The 21,275-nt window shown below is 50.3% G+C and overlaps 1 protein-coding gene across 1 annotated transcript in view; it reads left to right on the forward strand.

Annotated features, from left to right (window-relative positions):
• The window catches only part of Muc16 (mucin 16, cell surface associated), a 93,976-nt gene that overhangs the window by 40,744 nt on the left and 31,957 nt on the right, over nt 1–21,275 (forward strand). The window contains exons 28-49 of the mRNA XM_077796586.1: nt 743–915; nt 1,206–1,241; nt 1,647–1,712; nt 5,143–5,267; nt 5,349–5,416; nt 6,284–6,456; nt 6,815–6,850; nt 7,501–7,616; nt 8,175–8,351; nt 8,585–8,652; nt 9,214–9,386; nt 9,495–9,530; nt 13,814–13,935; nt 14,910–14,977; nt 16,283–16,455; nt 16,684–16,719; nt 17,634–17,866; nt 17,987–18,054; nt 19,649–19,821; nt 19,941–19,976; nt 20,456–20,580; nt 20,775–20,842. Coding sequence (XP_077652712.1) covers nt 743–915; nt 1,206–1,241; nt 1,647–1,712; nt 5,143–5,267; nt 5,349–5,416; nt 6,284–6,456; nt 6,815–6,850; nt 7,501–7,616; nt 8,175–8,351; nt 8,585–8,652; nt 9,214–9,386; nt 9,495–9,530; nt 13,814–13,935; nt 14,910–14,977; nt 16,283–16,455; nt 16,684–16,719; nt 17,634–17,866; nt 17,987–18,054; nt 19,649–19,821; nt 19,941–19,976; nt 20,456–20,580; nt 20,775–20,842 — 2,349 coding nt within the window. The remainder of the gene's footprint in view (nt 1–742; nt 916–1,205; nt 1,242–1,646; nt 1,713–5,142; nt 5,268–5,348; nt 5,417–6,283; nt 6,457–6,814; nt 6,851–7,500; nt 7,617–8,174; nt 8,352–8,584; nt 8,653–9,213; nt 9,387–9,494; nt 9,531–13,813; nt 13,936–14,909; nt 14,978–16,282; nt 16,456–16,683; nt 16,720–17,633; nt 17,867–17,986; nt 18,055–19,648; nt 19,822–19,940; nt 19,977–20,455; nt 20,581–20,774; nt 20,843–21,275) is intronic.

The following is a 21,275-nucleotide window of genomic DNA, read 5'->3' on the forward strand; positions in this document are numbered from 1 at the left end:
CATCATCGTGGGAATGGAGCAACAGCAGCCCATAGGAAGGCTTTAAGAATGCAGTGAAGTGACTGTGCACAGAGCACTGGATCTGTGCATTGATTATTTAATACACGGTAGTTGTGCCCTGGGAGGCAACCTCCCAAGCTCTGGAGCCCCTTTCCCTCTGAGTTGCTTTCTATATACAAGGGGGTGGCTGGCCAGATGGGTCTGCATCCTGTAGCTAAAGATGCATGTGGGGTCATCAAACCTTGTGACCTCAGGTTGGACCAGCCATGGTTTCGGACAGATCCACCAAACAGTCATCTCTCCCATGTCCTTTGCCAACCTAGCCTCCTTAGGAGTGTCCCAACCCTGCTATTCCACAGGATCCAGAGAGGGTAACTTTAGCCTCTGATGCCAGCTCTCTGAGGGACAATGTCACTCACTGTGCTATGGTCACCTTCCTGAGGGCCCTGCTGCCCATTACACCCTGACCCTCAGCACCTTGTTGTGTCCATCAGAACCTGTGTTAGGACTCAGCTGTCCTGACGTCCCTGGGATGGCTCGTCCCCGTGGACAGCCCCCCTCTGCGTCTGTTGTGTGTCCGCTGCTCCTGGCATTTTGATCCGATAATCGTTCACGGTAGGCATCTCCGTGCGGACAGCAGCTTCCTTGTTAACTAGGGTTTCCCCAGTTTCTGTGTCAGGAACTGGCAAAGAAAAAGAGGGTAGAACGGAGAGGTAGCTGGACGATGTACGTATTTATCCAGGCCTGAGAAGGACGGGGCAGCCACCAGAGTGGACCTGATCTGCACACACCGCCCCGACCCTAAAGGCCACATATTGGACCGAGAACGACTGTACTGGGAGCTGAGCCAGCTGACCTATAACATCACCCGGCTGGGACCTTACACCCTGGACAAGGACAGCCTCTATGTCAATGGTGAGCAGCGGGAGGGGGGTGGAGTCCTCCTTGTTGACCACACTCCTTTCCTGGCCCCGTGGACTTGGCCCTGGGCTCAGTCTGGATCTCCTGGTCTCTTCTCATCTTGAACTGATTCACCCTCAGGACCTTCTTCCCTGACATGAGGGTCCTGATGAAGAATCCTCTACAGCCCTTGCTTCATGAACCCCCTGAAGTCCCAGAATCCCTGACCCCAGAGTCCCTGACCCCTTCTTAGAACGCTACCCCTGCCCTAACCCTTGTCCACCTCCCCCTCCTTTTCCCTGCAGGTTTCACCCATTGGAGCCCTTCCCTCGTCACCAGCAGTGAGTACCCGCTGATGTTCCAGTGACCCATCCCCACCAAGCAGAGCAGGGTCTGACCCGTCCTCATGCCCTCCTTGTCCTATCCAGAAGCAAAAAAAGATCTGAGAGAGAAAAGTTAATTTATTATCATTATTATTTATTTTGAGACAGGGTCTTGCTAAGTTTCCCAGGTTGACCTCAAGTTTTTGATCCTCCTGCCTGGGCCTCCCAAGTCACTGAGATTCCAGGCATGCCCCACCAATGCCTGTAGAGAGAGCAGAATGTTTTTACCTTCTGCTCTGCTCAGCTTCAGAAGAGAGTCCAAGTTCAAGCCTCCATGCCACAAACCCTGTAAATAGTCCCTCCTTCTGGCATTTCTGCCCTAAGGGGGCCTTGCTGATTTCACTAATGAGGGCTTCTCCTCAGCTCCTAGGATCTCCACGGTGGACCTGAGAACTTCTGAGTCTCCATTCTCCTTCCCCAGCCACACAGGTAAACACCAGTTCATGGCATCTCTGTTGGAGAGGTCCTGATGAGTGTGAACGTCTCTGACATTATTCCATCAATTAAAGATGGAAAATCATAGTAAACCTAGTGACGATGAATCAACCAACCATCTAATGGAGCACCTGTGTTGTGCCAGGCCCTGGAGATACACTGGGGAACATAAAGCAGACTGTCAATGCTCTCTGAGAATTTATATTCTTGTGATGATAAGGATGGTGTTGAACTTGGTGTTGATGGTGATGATGTCAGTACTGATGATGATGGTTATAGGGATAATGGTGGGGGTGATGGTGGTGGTAGTGATGATCATGGTGGTGAAGCTAATGATGGTGGTGTCAACGATGGTGATGGTGGTGGTCATGATGGTGACAGTGGTGGTGATGATGACAATAATGGTGGTGATGGTGACAGAGATGGCATCGATGACCATGATGATTTAACAAAAGTAACAGAAAATACCTGAAATTTTTGAGTGTTGAACATTCACTGAGAGCCGTACTCTGCATCTAAGTGGCATCATCTAATATGCTCTCTTTTAAAACTTTCTGTCATGAGAGATGAGAGGCATGGAAAGCTTTATCACTTTTAATTTAATCTTAAGTGGACTGGTTTTTTAGAAATAAGTCTACTGCAAAACTCATGAGCAAGGTGCCTTTGAACACTAGGTTTCCTTCCATTGACGTCAACATCAAGTACACCCTCTGGATAGAGCAAGGATGTCTTGCTCCTTTGTGCTTAGCCAGTTTCAACCCAGGGCCTCGTGCATGGTAGGGCTATAGGAAAAGATGCATTCTTCTTTGAAAAGAAGGGAAGCGTATGCTTTCTGGTCGTGTACGGGAATGTTCCTTTTCCTCCCTGGTTCAAATGTATCACCATTCTGTCAGATTCTACCCAGGACAACTATGTGGCCCCTGTGCCGCTCCCCCTTCCATGGCAGACATCACTAATTGATAAAAGCATCCACCAAACACCCTAGGCAATGGCTGCCAGGTCAGTTGGAGTTGTCACAAGAGTCTAAGACCCTGAGGGTGTCGGGGAGCCTCTTTGGTTTTCCTAGAAAGTGTCTGCAGGTTGAGAGGTTCCGCTCGGCCTCGCCCAGGTGTGACTGGATCCCAGCTGCTCCCCCACCCAGCCACCAGCCAGAAAGGGGCCTCAGCAAGCCTGGGCTGTGGCAGTCTAGATTGATCTCTACTCTGGACTTTGTTTTCATTTTCCCCGAGCCACAGTTACTCCCTGGTCAAAATATCACCAGGGGTGCCTCAGGGTCTAGGGAGAGGTTGAATGAGGTTGGAATTCATAGTACAAGCTCTGGATGTAAGTGATGGGAGACACCCTCAGCCTGGGCCTGGTACATGGTCAGCTCTCAAGTAGTGAAACTGTCAGCCCCGTTGACAGTTTCTGAAGGGTATTGGTTTCAGTACCAAAATCCAAGAGTGCTCAAGTCCCTTATATAAATGGCAAGTCCCTCATAGCATCTACACACATCCTTCATAGACTTTAAATATCATCTCTAGATGATTTATGGTACCTAATACAATATAAGTGCTATGTGCCTCATTGCCATATTGGAGGACAGGGTGGACAGTGAGGGCCCCTGGTACAGAGAAATAGGATGGCATTTCAAGAAAAGGAATTCATTTCTAAAGAAACTGAAGCATGTCCAGGCCCCTTCCTTTCCCTTAACTCCACTTTTTAACCACCACCATCCAGGGTCCAGGGCTAGCCCGGTCCTTCATTCTCTTTGCCACTCCAGCAGTCCTCCCAGCCACCTTGCCTGTCCCAGACACCAGCAGTGGTGTCCAGGGGGGCCTCCCTGCTTGAATTCTTGCCCCTGTTCTCCACCCAGTGACCAGAGGCAGCTTGTTAAACTCTACGTCGGAGCATGGCACTTTCCAAGGCAAAACCTTCCTCCCACCTCACGTTGTTATTATGATGAAATAGCTCCTTCGCCGTGATGCACAGGCCCCTGAAGGACTTCATCGTTGATGCCCTTTTGACTTCTCCTCCTCCTGTACCATTCTGCTGCCATGTGGATATTGCTCCAACACAGCAAGCTCTTTCCAAGTTCCTGGGCTTTGCACTTGCTCTGCCTTTGCATGAAGCACTTCCCTCCATCGGCTTGTACAGCTGACTCCTCTTCTTCCTTCAGGTTTCACACAAATGCAAAGTTTTCATGGGAACCTCGTCTGCTTGTCCAACTCTTTGAACTAAATGGTACACTGTTGATGTTTTTAAGTCCTTCTCGGTACTACCGCTTTTTGACTTAGGATGGATGGGTTTACATCCCCAAAAATCCATCATAAGATGAAAATATCACAAGTTGAATGCATTTAATATATCTAGCCTACGAGCATTCTGGCTGAGCCCAGACCACCTTAAATGTGTTCAGAGCACATAACACTAACCTAGAGTTGGACAAAGTCATCTATGGCAAATCCTATTTTATAATGAAATTTTGAGTGTATCGAGAAAGTATCATACCTCACACCACTAGCCCAGGAAAAAAGAACTCAAAGTGCATTTTCTACTGAATGCATATGGCTTTTGCACCATTATAAAGTCAAAACCCATCATAAGTCAGGGGCCATCTGTACTTATAACACTTTTGTTGTATTTATTTGTTCACAGGTCCATTCCCCCTTCTAGGAATGTACTCATTCCCCACCCTTCCCATCCTCTTCTCCGGGGACTCTGATCCTTGAAAACTACCTTTCCCAGTTTCCTTGCTGAGTCCCTGCTAGTTTCAGCCAGTAGAGGTGCTGGTGGAACCGCAGTGGGCAAGGCTGCAGATGAGCCAGGGCATTTCTTCCCCCACCCCCTCTGTTTCCTGTAGCATCTCCAGCAAGGCCTGTGTCTCCTCCATGCTCTCAGCAACATCTGGTGTGCCACCCTCTTGTGCTTTTGTCCCTTCAGTCCCATGGGATGAGAGGCTTCCTGGCTCTGCAAATCTCTTTGTGACCCTTTCTGTGTTTTTTTGTTGTTGTTTTTTCTATTAAGCTCCCTCTTTGGAAATAGTGGACACGGATTCTATTTTCCTGGCCAGGACTCTATGTTCCAATGCCATGACCATGCCTCCTGGTGTAGAGTAGGTGTTCAATAAATATTCATGGAGAGAAGGAAGGGAGGGGAGGGAAAGGAAATTGCTGGACATGAGCCCGGTCACATAATTGGGTCAACATGGGGTAAGTCTTAGGGTGACTTTGGGTACCTCCAAATCAGAGCTCCTGAGAGAAGAACCAATTCCCAATGGAAAGAGTGATTGGATGTGATGTAGGTGGTGGTCCCTGCATGCACTGGAACCAAGCTGTGTGGAGCTCTGGTGGCGAGGGTCAGAGCCCTGTGTGCAGGCCGGGGCAGGCTGGAGGGGAGCCGACAGGGCGCTCATGCCAGCTCAAGACAGACTCTCTCGTTGCAGCCGTGAGCCCTGCCCTGATGCCCTTCACCCTCAACTTCATCATCACAAACCTGCAGTACGTGTCCGACATGAGGCATCCAGGATCCGACAAGTTCAACACCACCGAGGCCATCCTGCAGCGCATAGTAAGAGCCGAGGGCCAGCCGCCTGCCCCCACCTTGCAGGGCCCTTGCCCTCTGACTCACCTCCCTCTTCTTCCCCCGCAGCTTGGCCCTGTGTTCAAGAACACCAGTATTGGCCCCCTCTACACTGGCTGCAGACTGACTTCACTCAGGTGAGATGCCCAGCGGTGGCTGCTCACACCCCCTGGCCTCCCGGATTCAGTCCCTGACTGCACCTTGTTCCCCATCTGCCTAGGGTAGCAACTCTCGGCTGAGCCCTCTCCCCAGTCTTTGTTCATCAGTTTTCTATTCTGGCTTTTTTTTTCCTGGTTTTAACCAACATGTAGAACATCCCCCAGGAGTGAATGCCCAGCAACTTCCAAAATTATTCTATACTCAGGAAAAATTTAAATGCAAAAATGAACAATCTTTGTGGCATGAACATTTCTTAACCTGTATTGAAAGGGCTCCAAAGTAATGTGCCTGAGGGATTTGCCAGGCCTCGGGCTGCCGGCCTGTTGGTCCATTTTTTTCCTCCCTTGGCTTAATTTTGGGAGTGGGGTGATGGGAAACCAGGTCTGATAGTGCATCCCTAAAAATGAAAATCCCAAATGCTCAAAAATCTGAAACTGCTTGAGTGTTGTATTGTTGTTCAAAAACTTTTTAATTTCATGGGACTTCGGATTTCAGGATTGGGAATCCTCATCCTGCAAAGTCTATGCAAATATTCCAAAATCTGGAAAACTCTGAAACACTCTAGTACAGAGCGTCTCAAGATAAGGGATTTTCTATCTGTGTGTGGATTGCGAACAAGCTGGTGGCAGCTCTAGTCCCAACCCACCTTATCTACTGAGCAATTGGAAATTTTAGAAATCTCTCTCTCTCTCTCTCTCTCTCTCTCTCTCTCTCTCTCTCTCTCTCTCTCTTCTCCCTCTCCCTCTCCATCTGAGAAAGGCTTGTGACTTTTCCAGGTATTCATGTAAGCCACATTCAGTATCCATCTTTCACATGTCCCTGTCACCATGCCTCCCTCCACCCAGGTCTGAGAGGAACGGGTCAGCCACCAGAGTGGACATCATCTGCACCCATCGCTCTGAGCCCACTGGCAGGGGGCTGGACCGAGAGCTGCTCTACTGGGAGCTGAGCCGTGAGACTCGTGGCGTCACCCGGCTGGGCTTCTTCACCCTGGACAAGGACAGCCTTTATGTCAACGGTGAGCGGGGCTGCGGATGCAGTGCGCCTTCCCCCTGGGTCTGATGGCAGGCTGTGTGCCCTGGGGTCAGAACACAGAGATGTGCATATGCAGAGCTGTTCTGGAGAGATCAGACTCCTAGAGCAGGGCAGTGGGGTGGGGTGGACAGACGGCAGAAACGTGAACTGCATGAACCTAATCCAGGAACTCTCCCCTTGCTCCAGTTGTATTCTCTGGGATCTGGCTATGGTCTGTGCGTGGAGAGCACTCTCTAAATATGACTTTTAAAGAAATCCATGGGGCCCCAGATTCTTGCCTGTTCACCCCAGTCCCCATCCTTCCCGTCTTCACGGTCTCTCCTCCTTCTCTCTCTTTTCAGGTTACACGCACTGGGCCCTGACTCCTGTCCCCACGAGTGAGTAACTTGGGTCCTAGTACTGGTCTGCCTCAGAGCCCATCCATTCGCTCACCTGTCCTCTACCCCACGTCCCCAGAGAAGGAAGGGGCCCAGAAAGCCCCAGTCCTTCCCCAGCCCAGAAAAGAAATGCCCACCACAAGCTTGAAGCAGAAGAGGGAAATGGCCTTAGGGTTCCCTCATGGGCCCTCCTTGGCCGGGGAAACCTTTTCTCTCACCACCTGTGCCTCCCGGTGTTCTCTCCTCAGCTGATATGGCCTCTGTCATCCCCCCCGGTGACTTCTGCACTCCCGGCCCCAATCTCCACAGGTAGGAGCTTCCTGTGGGTGACTCCTCCTGTGCAAAGCTCAGGGGTCCTGGGCCAGTGGGAGGCACCGTTCATTTATCCATGGGACAAGGACACATTAAGGTTCTAACAATGTAGCATCAATGGAATAGCAATGGCCCTGGTCTTTGATGGGCTCCCAACAGGGAAAACAGAAAAGAAAGAGGTGCGTGTGCAGCCAACGGCTGGCTCACAGTGTGTTCAGAGGCTCTGGCGACAGCTTAGCAAGCATGTCGGAGCCTCTCTCTGTGGGCTTAGTTTTCAATTCCAGGAAAGAAGGACACGGCGTGAGCTATGCATACACCCGGAAGCCACCTTCTTGCAGGTCATGCCGACTTAGGGTTTGGGGCAGACTCTGCTCTCCACGGGCCCAAGGTGGATTTCCATACCACCCCTGGCCCTGCGGAGGCCCCGGATAAGCTGGCCTCATTGCTGTCCCAGGTCTGTAGTTAGACATCAGCTCAAGTCTCCAGAGAGTGTTCCGACCACTGACCCCTCAGGCAGACTGGGCTGTCATTGTTCCTGTCCATGGCCCATGAAGCCTGGGTTCAAATCAGGTTCTGCCATTTAGGCCTTGTGGGATTCGTGGCAAACTATTCAACTTCCTGTTGACTCAGTTTTTACCTCTGTAAAGTTGGCGTGGTAACACGTGATGTCACGCTCCAAAACCATGAGTTCACTGTAAAGAAAGCATTTAAAACAGGGTCTTGGGTGTAAAATGCAGTAAGATGGTTTCTTCAAATATTTTTTTCAATCAATGAATATGTGGATCTCAGAGAAACAATCTGGGCTAAACAGAAACTCAGGAGAGGAGACGGTCAGAGTTTAGTCAACTGGAGAATCAGGCGCGTGTGCTCTCTGCTTGAGGAAGCGCTTATCTCCCTGGAGTCCCCCACTCATGGCTCTCTGTTGATGCTGACGTCCGGGGTCTCCTCCATCCCTCCTTGAGGAAGACCCTCCCCAGGGCTTGAAGACACGTGTGAGATGCCCCACACGCAGCTTCACAGACCTGGAATACTCAGTGGGTGTCTTTCTCCAGCCACCCCTACAGCGGCTGGCTCTATGCTGGTGCCGCTCACCATCAACTTCACCATCGTTGATCTGATGTACGAGGAGGAGATGCATCAACCCGGATCCTGGAAGTTCAACATCACCGAGAGAGTGCTGCAGAAGCTGGTAAGAACGGGCCCTCTGCTTCTTGCCCCACCCACCTGAGCAACGCCACACCCTTGGAAGAAGACCCACCCACCTCCCCCCCTCCCCCGCCTCCCCCCCCCGCCTCCCCCCCCCCGCCTCCCCCCCCCCCCCCCCCCCCCCGCCTACCGCAGGGGCCAGCCCCGCCCACCTCACGTCTGCCCCGCCCCTGTTCCCTCAGCCCTTCTCCTGACCTCTCTCTCCTTCCTCCCCAGCTCAGGCCCTTGTTCAAGAACACCAGTATCGGCCCTCTGTATTCTGGCTGCAGGCTGACTTTGCTCAGGTGAGTCCTTAGAGAGCAGACCAGGGCTTCCCAATTGCTCCCAGGCCGCAGGAATTTGGTTGGCTTCTTTCCTGCCCTGCCTCTGGATGTCCTCAGCAGAGGTGGAATTCAGAAGGCACTGGCTGCAGCACCAAAATGTCTCCTTATCCCACTGCTTCCCCAGGACCACCCACCTGTGCCGGAATTCTGCAGAATCCAGCAGCAGGGCTGGACCCCTCCCTAGGTCATCTTTCTGAATTTTCCAACCCTTTTAAAAGAACCACTTATCCTTTAGATTTCAGTTCTGTCACTAGGATTTTTCTCAAAACAAACACATTTTCTTCATTTGCTTGAATGCCCAACTTCAGGTCTTCGCCTGTCCCATGCCATGAGGATGTAGGTTTGAATCTTACATGGAATAAGAGTTCTCCAATCCGTGACTCTGCTCACAGTCCCAGGCTGGCTGGAAGTCAGCACCCTCAGAAAGATTTCTAAGTCTGGCTTCTCACCTCTCTGTCATTGCCACTGCCCCATGCCCTACACATTCCATTGACTGTCATTTCCCCCACCTGTCCTCACCAGATCTGAGAAGGGTGGAACGGCCACTGGAGTGGATGCCGTCTGCACCTACCACCCAGACCCCTCAGGCCTGGGGATGAACAGAGAGCGGCTGTACTGGGAGCTGAGCCAGCTGACCCACGGCATCACCCAGCTGGGCCCCTACACCCTGGACAGGAACAGTCTCTATGTCAATGGTGAGCAGGGGCCATCTTGCTCTGCTGTGTGGCAGGGTCCAGCCATGTCCTCCCCTCCCATTCCCTCACCCCTCCCCTCCTCACCCTTTCTTTCTTTATCTCCAACAGGTTACACCCACCAGATCATGGCCACCACCACCAGGAGTGAGTATTCTGAGGCTTTGTAAGTCTCCACCCTCCCTATAAGTCCCTGTCCTTTGGAATGAAAGAAGCCAGAACCCAGTCTCCACTTCACACCCTACGCCACCTCCAGTCTAGGGTGAACAGGGTCTTCCTCCCTAAAAAGGCCCGGGGCCTGGCCATTTCCCTCCTGCTCTCTCCAAGGTAACAGAGTCCCTACTTCAAACATGAGGTTTTTTTCACCCCAGCTTTTATGAAGGCCACCATTTCTGCAGGGGTGCTGACCCCTTTCTGCAGTCCTACAGATAGGAATTCTCCTCTCCAAAGATGGTTCCAGTGGTGTCTCTAATCACAGCAGGCAGTAGGAGGGGTGGAGTAGGTAACCTGTCTCAGGAGTCCAAGATTGACTCTTGACGTGGCTAACAGGGTCTTCCCAGGCCCCTGAGAGATCCTTGAACACAGGTCCCCAGCACTCAGCATCCTCAGCCATTCTCTGGGACCTGTTTCTGAACCTATAGCTGACCTTCACTCCTAAATCCTTCCCCAACCCTTGGAGGAACACAAACCAGCCAACCTATTTGCCAAGAATAGATTTGTGCAGTGGCCTGAGCAACAGAGACCAAGTCAATAAAAGATCATTTCCAGAGTTTAGACCATTAGCCAACTGCCCAACAGCTTGTTTTCATGAATACTGCTCTTGAATAGATAAGACTACCCTTGCTACTTCTTTCTGAATGCATTGCTGTGGGTATATACATACATCCTCTCCCTGGCTCTATGCAGGGAATATGGTCCTTTCCTTTAAGTGGAATGTTAAGGAGAGTTCCATTTCTCCAAAATCTAGGAACCATGAGATTGTTTCTGTATTCATGCATATTTTATGTATTTGTTCCCAACCCCTACAACTATTTTATTATGAAATTGCCAGAAATAACAAGAAACATTCAAAGAATAGCCCAAGAAGCATCCATACTGTCCACCCTGGGATTCAACAGTTGCTGACTTCCCGTTTGCTTCTTGTACCTAGTAAGCTGTGCTATAACATGACCTAGGAGTTCCTCAAAATTATCACATGGTGAAAAACATGGGGCAGATGGAGAAAATGGGATTGGGATACCACACTTGGAAATATGGTCAGCAACAAAGGAGATCAGAATCTAATGCAACATCACGGTCTCACATACATTAAAGAGTTAGGAAATATGCAGATACTACACTTAAGTACAGCACTTTATCCGTGGGGTCGAAACTTGTGGGTTATTTACAGGTGGTGGAAGGAAAGTTATCTGAAATAAGACAAAGTTCCATCTTCAGGGAGGAGAATTCCTATCTGTAGGACTGCAGAAAGGGGTCAGCACCCTTGCAGAAATGGTAGCCATTATATTCAAATTCTTTCAAATGGCTTTCTTTTATAATCTCAGTATCCTCCTAACAAAGGGGCATGGAGGAAGCCAGCAGGTCTTTTGTTTGCCACCAAACAAAACCGAGACAGAATCCAATAAAAATGGAACAACAAAAATTCATTATAGCCTTTCTATCCTCCTGACGTGTGCATCTGTCCTTTCTCCCTATCTGTTCCTCAGACGCAAATAGTTTTTCCTCAGATGTGAGCGGTTTTTCTTCCGTCTCACTCATCTCCAGGGACAGGCAACTTAAAACAAAAATGAAGCAAAACAAAAGAGGAAACTTAGAATGGCTACCCATCCTCTCGCTCTGCCCTCAGGGGCGAGCAGTTTACTTACCCTCAGTCGCTCCCCGTGCGAGCCACCAAATGCCGCAGTCTGGCTGGGCACAATTCAGGAGCCACTTGTCAAAAGAAACTAACTTTATTTTTAGAACTACAAACGCCAAGCAAAACAGCTCCTCAGGAAAAACCCTCAGAGCCCAACTGCCACCACTGGCTTCCACAAGCCTCTCACCCACACCAGCCTCTCCACCTCCCACAATCCTCCTGCTCTTGAGGCCGATTGGCTGGGTTATGTGGGCGGAGCCAAAGAAGTCCCCCAATGAGCAGTTCCGTAGTCTGAAGGGCAGGGAAACAGCCCAATGAACATCACTGCAGAGGAGCCAATCAGCTAGATGTTGCTGGGGCCGCTGTGAGCCAATCATCAGCTGGCAGTCTGAAGGGCAGGGAAACAGCCCAATGAACATCACCGCAGAGGAGCCAATCAGCTAGATGTTGCTGGGGCCGCTGTGAGCCAATCATCAGCTGGCAGCTGGAAGTTTGCTGGGGCCCCTTTGGCTGTGGCTCTCAACAGGCTTTCTTTTATAATCTCAGTATCCTCCTAACAAAGGGGCATGGAGGAAGCCAGCAGGTCTTAGAGGTGTGTGCGTGTATGCGCATGTGCATATGTATATGTGTGCCAGCCATTTTGTGCAAGGTCATGATTTTCTGCACTTAGTATTTCACTTGTGTGTCCTGCAATTGCAGCTGCACATAAGCAGATGTGGAATTTACATTATGTTCAAATTAGGTCCTAAGATATCAGTGAGCCTGAAAAAAAAAATCATGCTCTCAAAACAAGCAGCATTGTAGAACTGACCATGTAGATGTCAACAGAATTTTTTTTTCTGGTCTGAGCCATTTGAAAATAGCACATAGTACAATGCTTCACTGCTAAATAGGTCAGTAAGAATCAGAAAAATATCAGTTCATTGTCCTAGATAACCACATCACGCTTCAAAAATGACGATGAGGCTGGGGATGTGGCTCAAGTGGTAACACGCTTGCCTGGCATGCGTGGAGTGCTGGGTTCGATCCTCAGCACCACATAAAAATAAAGATGTTGTATCCACTGAAAAAGTAAAAAATGAATATTTAAAGAAATCTCTATCTTTAAAAAAAATGACGATGATGCATCCATATCATCTAACCTGCCATATTCAAATTCTTTCCAATGTCTTTCTTTCTTAATTAGCCTTTTTCAAAATTGAAGTTCCAATCAAATTTCTCATATAGATTATGTTAGTGTTTCATGTATCTTTTAGTGTACACAAGTCCTACTCAGAAGCCCAGTTTTTAAAATCATAACAATGACTTTTGGGGTGGGGAGAGTACCAAGGATTGAACCCAGGGTGCATAACCACTGAGCTATATCCTCAGCCATACACACACACACACACACACACACACACACACACATATACATATATTACATACATTACATATATACATTTTTTTGAGATAGGGTCTCACTAAGTTGCTTAGGGTCTCACTACATTGCCCAGGCTGGCCTTGAACTTGCGATCTCCTGCCTCAGCCTTCTGAGGATTAACAGCAGACACCACCATGTCTGGCACAACATTGACTTTTAAACACAGCAGACCAAAATCTCATCCCACGATCTGACTTTGTTTAATTACTTCCAACATCTTGTTACAGAAGAATATAATTAGAAGGAATTAGCCAAAATATAAGTCTTGTGAAATCAGCAACTTTGATAAATTAGGAAAAAAATTATTTGCTGAATTTCTGAGATTTGGGAGGGAAGGTCCTCTACTATACCCTGGTGTGAGAAAGAAATTAGTTCAAGCCAGTACAAGCAAGTATCCCTTAAATCCCCACTGTCACCTGTTCTGACCTCTAAACCCGTAGAGGGGGAGGAATTGGGGGACTGATCAAGGAAAGAAAGATATGACCACTAGATGGCAGTCACACGCAGTGTGTGCATGCAAGGGAAGTCCCTTGGAACAGGACCATCTGGAACTAGGGTCAGGGGTCACTTCTCAGGAAGGCAAGGGAACTCCTCAGGGAGAGGGGCAAGTGGAGTTTCTAAGTCAGAGCGCTCCAAAGGGGGACAGCAGTTTCGGGTGTTTATAGCCATAGAATTTACCTTTTTGATATCCAGAAGATGTTAGGGGTGGTTTCCTCGAGTATGCAAAGAAAGCAGGTTCTGAATGGCTAAAATTTGCTTATTTTGGCTTTGTTGAAACAACAGGATGTGTAAAAATTTGATAGAGATGCTGGCAAGCTTTTGGGTGAATGGATCCAAGCCTGCTGAAGAGAAATAGATATTTAAAAAAAAAAAAAATCTGGGAACTAAAATACAGGCGTCATATTTGACCTGTTTATGAAACACCCAGATGTGGCATAGAACACAGAGCCTCCCCCACTCCCCACCCTCCCTCCCCCTCCCACAGGGATCCACACCCAGGACAGGTCCAGGTGTAAGCTCCCCTCCCTGGCATCTCCAAGGCCATGGGGCCGGCTGAGCAGGCAGGGCTGTGTCCCTGCAGCCCTCTGCCCCCTATCTGGTCCAGGCCTGACCCAGGACATGACCCTTCCCCCTCTGGTTCCTCCACCCCAGCTGCCAGCCTTACCCTGCAGCACTTCACCGTCAACTTCACCATCCTCAACCTGCCCTACATGGAGGACATGCAGCCCGGCTCTGTGAGGTTCCAGTCCACAGAGACAACTCTGCAACACCTGGTGAGAGCCCCCAGCCACCACCCCTCTTTCTCAACTCCCCCCACCCACCCTCTTTGAATCTCCCTGCTCAATTTTGGAAGATTTAAAGGATTCAGAAATTGGAACTGCCCCACAAATTAAAAAAAAAAAAAGTTCTGTATAATCCAGCTATACAACTCCTGGGCATGTATCTGAAGGAAATGAACTTAGCATACCCAAGAGATATCTGCAAACCATATTTATTGGGGCACTATTCACAGTAGCTAAGATATGAAATCAACCTTGGTGCCCATCAACAGATGAAGGGGTAAAAAATATGTGATATTATGTACACCTATATGTATACACACACATATACTCACATAAATACATAAGTACGTACACACACAATGGAATATTACTCATCCATAAGGAAGGATGAGATCCTGTCATGTGCAACTACCTGGCAAACATGATGTAAAGAGAAACAGGCCAGACACAGAAAGACAAGCACATATGTTCTCATCCTGTATGTGGATGCTGAACAGTCAACCTGAATGTAGAACAGTGGTTACTCCAGGTGGGAAGGATGTGCCTTCTGGGTAGGGGGTGGACAAAGAGAGGCTGGATTTGGTCACTGCCCACTGTGTGCATCAATGGAAATACCACACTCGGGGGCTGGGGCTGTGGTTCAGTGGTGGAGCGCTTGCCTAGCCTGTGTCAGGCACTGGGTTCGGTTCTCAGCACCACATACAAATAAACAAAAATCAAGTTCTATCAGCAACTAAAAAAAAAAAAAGAAATACCACACTAAACCCCCTTAATATGTACAGTTAGCAGATATAAATCAAAAATGAAAGATAATAAACAGTGGCTGAGGAGGAGCTCAGTGACAGAGTGCCTACTCGGCATGTGCCAGGCCCTGGCATGAAAATAAATAATTTTTAAATATTGTGTTTTAAAATGACCATTCCTTTGACATTCATCTTCTCACTGACCCTCTCCTTCCTCGTCAGCTCAAGTCCTTGTTCACCAACTGCAGCATCGGTTCACTCTACGACGGGTGCACACTGTCCTTACTGAGGTGAGATTCCCTTCCGTGTTGCCTTAGCAGAGGTGGTAAGGCATGGGCAGGTTGCACTGGCCAGGATCTGGACCAGGTGAAACAAAGGAGGTCTCAGGGCACCAAATTTAGGAATGTGCTCACTTTCAGGTGCCACCTCTGCTCCTGTACAACCCTGAGAGCACCCGAGACCTCCCAGGCTCCCGTCGCCCTCCTCCCAGTCCTGTGTGCTGGTCTCTGTAGAACCTCTCAAATCCACAATCACACCTGCAAGACCTGAATAAGCCGTTTGGCTTCCATTTCACTTAGAAGAAAAAGGACAGGGCCAACAGGGCAGTGTCTGGTGTTTCATTTTTGAGAGAGCCCTTTTGGTAGTCCAAGGGTTGTCATTCTTCTCAGCATCTCAGGTGACAATTCATATGCAAGGAATCAAGGCCCCAGTGGCCAATGGATTTGCCTTGACTTAGAAATATCCCATCCCAAAGGAAAACCAAGCGGTTCTACCTAGCTAACCAGGTCAACACACCCAAGGCAGCTCCAAGTCAGACCTTCCTGCAAGGGATGGAGGTCCATTTATGGTCCTCCCAGAAAAAGGTCTAGTCATTTTCACCAGGTGCAATATTTCCAGACGACATGACTAATGTTGCACTTTTACGAAGCTTCTAATAGACCAGCACTAGAATCTGCTTAGCTCAAGGTCAATTCCATCATTCTGAGATACAAAGGACACTCTGTCCTTGATCATGCTCTCTGGCAGGACAATATAGGGAACCTTACAGGTTCTCCCTTCAGGGCCCACTTTTCCTGCTGCCCCAATGAGACAGGAATGGAAAATCTGTGGTCACTGGAAAGTTGAGCTATACAGTGTCTTGTGCTCAGATGGTCAGACCCAGAAACTGGGTTGGATCCACTCTCCAAAAGTTGACGCATTTCTGTTCAGAGCTGGCTGTTCATTCTCACCAGCGACTGTGGTGGGTCCTTTGTAAATATTTGTTTAATTAAGAATATTTGTTTAATTAATGTGCACCTGTATTATAGCCAGCACCAGGGATGGATATTTTTCATCACTTCTGAATCCCATGACACTCCAACCCCATGGTCAGGGCATTATCCGTTCAGTACAAATGGGAGACTCAGGAGTCAAAGCAGATGAAACATGCACTCTGGTCCTTTATGGCTCAGGGATGCCCCTGCTCTTGAGGGCAGCTCACGCCTGGACCTGGAGGGCAGTTTAGCAGGCCTCCACATCCAAGGGGGCTGAAAGAAAGATGTCCAACCAAGGATGCCCTTCTGCCCCATCCTCACCCCATGTCCTTACCTCTCCAGGCCTGAGAAAGGTGGGACAGCCACTGGAGTGGACGTCATCTGCACCTATCATCCTGACCCTGGGGGCCTCGGGCTGGACAGGGAACAGCTCTACTGGGAGTTGAGCCGCTTGACCCACGGTGTCACCCGGCTTGGCTCCTACATCCTGGACAGAGACCACCTTTATGTCAATGGTGAGCATCTTGCAGCCATGAGGTCTCCTCCGGCACCCGGGGGGCAGGGGGACCCCAGTGGCTACTCATCTCTGGCTAGAGGACACATCAAATCCATCTGCTTCTGGATTTCTCTCTCTCGCCCTCTGGAAGGGAAGCCACCCCCTGACCAGGGTCACTCTGATGGCAGCTCCCACCAGTGGTCCATCCCTCCAGGCCTTCCTCCTCATTCTTGTTCACTCTCTGCAGGTTTCACCAGGCCAGTCCTGACCTCCCCGGCCCCTGGTAAGTGCTCAGACCCCCAATGGCCCCCCGCCTCCACTGCCCCGTGAGGGGGCAGCTGGTCACCTCCCACAAAGTCCCTCAGGGAGGAGGGAAGCCTCAGGACCTGGTCAGCCCCACCCCCAGCTCTCCTCTGTGACTCAGGCTGGGCACCAAGGCCCCTCTTTCTGGCACCGCCAGTGTGACGAAGCAACATGGCACTCATTTCCCATGCTTCCTCCCCAGCTGCTGTGTCTTCCCCGCTCTCCTTGGGAACCTCGACTGCGTTAACCACAGGTAGGAGCCTTGTCTCCATGTCTGCTCTCCTCCTGATCACGTGTCTTGACGCTGAGCAGTGAGATGGGGTGATAAATATGCACAGGAGGTCAAGGCAAGGAGACAGTGTGGAAACGATGAATGTTTCAGGCTACACCCTGGTCACAGAGCAGTTCAGTTCCATCCCTAGGTTGGAGAGCTCTGTGACATCAGGTTTTCCGCCTTGGCCTGAGGCCCTGGAGTCTGAAATCCAAGCTTTGCTCTCTGTTGAAGGGTTGTACCCGTTAGCTTTTACTGCATAACAGACGCCCCTGATCCCTCGTGGAACAGACTCTCATGTACTAAAATGGTGTGGGGTGTTGGGAAAGTGATTTAAATTTTTTTGAACGTGATTTTCATCTTCTGGCAGTTAGGAGTCAGCGATAGGACTCACCTCCAGGGATTGTGTGAGAGAATACATGAGATACTGGATGGAGAATGCTTAAGACCAAGGGGTAGCAGGGAGTGAGGTCTACCCGACATTATCATTATTATTATTATTGCTGCTACTTATTGTCATTGTCATTGTTGTTGTTGGTGGTGGTGGTGGTGGTGTCTTTCAAAATAAAGTGGAGAGACACTTCCTCCTATTGGAGGAGAGACATTCTGATCTCTTATCCCAGATGTGAATACACTGGGTACCAGGGATATGGACTTGGAGTCCTCCTCAACCCCCAAATCTACTTCGCAGTATAACCCAGGGCTTCACTTCTCCCCCAATCTCACAGCAGTCCCTGGCGCTGCTCTGGTGTCATTCAGCCTTAACTTCACCATCACCAACCTGCTTTATGTGGAGGATATGCAGCTCCCAGGCTCTGTGAGGTTCAACAAAACCGAGAAGGCTCTGCAGAAGCTGGTGAGAGACCCACCCACTTCCCCTGCCCCGCCCACTCCCTAGCCACGCCCACTCGCCATAGCTCCACCCATTCGTCGCGGCCCCCTCCCACTCAGGTGTTCTATTCACTTCTATCCACAGCTCAGGTCCCTCTTCCAGAGCACCAGTGTCGGCCTGCAGTACTCTGGTTGCAGACTGATCTCTCTCAGGTAAAATCTCCAGAGAAGATGTCCAGGAAGGAGACATGGTGGAAATTCTTATGTGTAATTCATTAGGACTTGGCCCTTTCCTGGGAGATTCTTATGTGTAATTCATTAGGACTAAGTCCTCCCTTTGACTTGGCCCTTTCCTGGGAGATTCTCCTTGAATTCCTATCCCACCCCGGACCATTGTCCAGACCTTCCCATCCTCCTGAGCCTCAAGTCTCCTAGGTATTTCCTAGAAACAAACTGAGGAAACAGGCAACTTGGAAATATGAACCAAACTTCTTTACAACGGAGACACTTACAGCATAGAAATAGAGCCCACAACATCTATCTTCCCCTGAAGGTCAATGCAAAATAAGCAATTAGTATGTGCCAGACACTGGGGTGAAGGACCTGGGGTCTTCCCACATTGGCACCATGGAGATTCTGAACCATTCTTATTGTGGGTGGCTGTCCTCTGCATCATAGGGCATTGAGCAGCATCTTCGCCTCTAAATTACAAGCTAGATGCCTTTGGACCCCATCCTCTCCCCACCCCCGCAGTTGGGACAACCAGAAATGACTCCAGACCTTACCAGATGTCCCCCAAGGGTACAAGTTGCCCCTGGTTTAGAAGCACCAGATTTCAACATCCTGATAATTATCCCAATTTTACAAATGAGAAGCCAAGGCACAGAAAAGGCGCTGAAAACCCAGAACTAAGGACCTGCCAGGTACAGGACCAGGATTCACGTCTAGGGGAAGCATGTGCCTTTCCCCACAGAACTGCCCGGCCTCTTCCTTGAGAAGAGCCACAGCGCCCCGTGTCTATACCAACAGCTTCAGTCCTCACAACGCAGGACCCGGTATTATTACATTAGTACCTCATATTATTACATGATGCCCATCTTATAGCTGACCAACAGGCCCAGAGAGACTGCTGATGTATCCAGAGGAGGGAAGGGTGGCGAGTCAAGGAGGAAACTAGATGCTCTTACCTGGAGGGGAAGGTGATGTCCCATGTCTGCTGCAGGGAAAGTAGGTGGGGAAAATGTAGCCAGAGGCAGAGCAGAAATCCTAGCCGCACAGGAGGGGGCAGAGTGGACAGCAGTGGGGCAGCCTATGGATGTGCCCAGATTCACAGCAGGACATCAGGAATTCACTCACCGAGGGGAGAGATCCATGGATGGATTTCAGCAAATGTCTAACAAGAAAAGATTTGCAGCTAGAGTGAGAATTAGCAGCCTTGGTGGGAATGGATCATGAAGTACAGGGCACCAGAGGCGAGGCCTGGAATTCAGGAGGTGAAGGAAAGGGCGTGCCGCAGGGTGGGGACAAGCAGCATCCAGGGTGTTAGAGCTACACCGCCTTCTGACGCGGCCTATGGCACTCTTGTGGTTCTGCCAGAGAAACGCATCAGGTGGTTCCCTTGTCTGCATTCCCAGATTCCTCCTTCCACAGGCTGAGAAACACCAAGGAGCCACCAGATCCTCAAACTCTGGCTTCTTACCTCTGTATCAGGCTTCTCATTTCCTCACGCTGCCTCCTGTCCTAGCCCCAGGCTCCAAGCACGCTTTCTCCCCAACCCATTCCTGGTTACCCACCCCACCATTTCCAGGCCAAAGAATGGCGGCGCCGCCACAAGCGTAGATGTGCTCTGCACCCACCACCAGAAATCGGGGGCTCCGGAGCTGGACAGAGAGCAGCTGTACTGGGAGCTGAGCCTGCTCACCAAAGGGGTCACTCAGCTGGGCAGCTACACCCTGGACCGGAACAGTCTCTTCGTCAATGGTGAGCAGGGCCATCTTGCTCTGCTGCATGGTGGAGCCCACAGCATCCCCTTCCAAGCCTCCTCAGTCCTCTTCCCCTCCCAGCACCTCCTCACACTCCCTCTCTCTGGCTCTCTGCAGGTTACACCCACCGGACTGCAATGACCACCACCAGTGGTGAGTAGTCAGTGGCCCTCCGAAGTCCCCCAGCCACAGCCAGAGCAGGAAGCACCAGGCCCTGACCTCATCCCCAGTGGCCCAGGAAGGAAGAAGTTGGGGTCACAGGCTGGGAAGTCCTTGCAGTCATATTATCACCCCGTGTCGTTGGACACTTCTGGCCATATTTCCTTGGAAACAGAGAAATGTCACTGAATGATAATTGGGTGGAGAGATGAAAGAAATAACGGGACAACTCACTAGAATTGCTGCAAATAAGAACTGCCACATTGTGCCTTCTATACCTGCAGTATGTGATGACCAAGCAGAGGCCACACTGATGATTCAGGCATTAGGCCCCCAGGACCCTCGTCCACTGCTCTGGTCTCCAGTGTGTCGGTCACTGGTGTCAGGCCTGTGGCCACAGACCTGCCTGCCTGCTATATCCACCCCAGGCCTGACTCAGTGTGGCCTCTCCCCTCTCCTCTTCCCTGCTGTAGTGACGGGACTGGCCCTGGAGTCCATCACCATCAACTTCACCATCACCAACCTGCAGTACAAGGAGGACATGCAGCCCCCAGGGTCCTTGACCTTCAAGACCACAGAGAAGGCTCTGCAGCTCCAGGTGAGAACATCCAGCCCCTGTCTCCACTCGTGCCTGCCCTGCCCACATCCCTCAAGCCCCGCCCAGTCACTGCTGCCCCTCCCACTGGTCACTCCCCTCTCCCCGTACCCTAAGCCTCCTTCACTGAGGACGACCCCTGTCAAGGATGAGCACGGAGCCATGCATCTCCTAATCTCTTACTCTCTCCTCCACAGCTAGGGCCCTTGTTCAAAAACACCAGCGTGGGTCCCTTGTACTCTGACTGCAAAGTGATTTTGCTCAGGTGAGACCTCAGAGCCACAGCCAACAGATGTCCCACGTGTTCCCAAACCGGGCAATGGGGTCATCTTCCTCCTGCACTCCCTTTTGGACATCCTCGGGTGTTATGGCATCTTCTGGGTAACCAAGATGTGTTTGGATTCTACCACCTTCTCCCCGATAAGTCCTGGAATTCTGCCAAACCCAGGAGCTGGAGGGGACCCCACCAAGTCACATTTTCTAAATTAAGACTTTCCCCTCTGAACATTCCACAGGATGGGCCTTCACTTAGGCTTCCAATTCTGCCCGAAATTTCTGTTCAGACTTGCTTGATTGAGTCCAGTCCCAGATTCCACCTGCCTCGGGTGGGAGCTCAGCTGGCCCACGCCATGAGGACGCAGGTTTCTGCCTCATGACGTAACGTTTCTCCCCAGACCAGCGCTTCTCGCAGTCAGAGT

This window comes from Urocitellus parryii, chromosome 3 (genome assembly GCF_045843805.1).
Source record: "Urocitellus parryii isolate mUroPar1 chromosome 3, mUroPar1.hap1, whole genome shotgun sequence".
Lineage (NCBI taxonomy): Eukaryota > Metazoa > Chordata > Mammalia > Rodentia > Sciuridae > Urocitellus > Urocitellus parryii.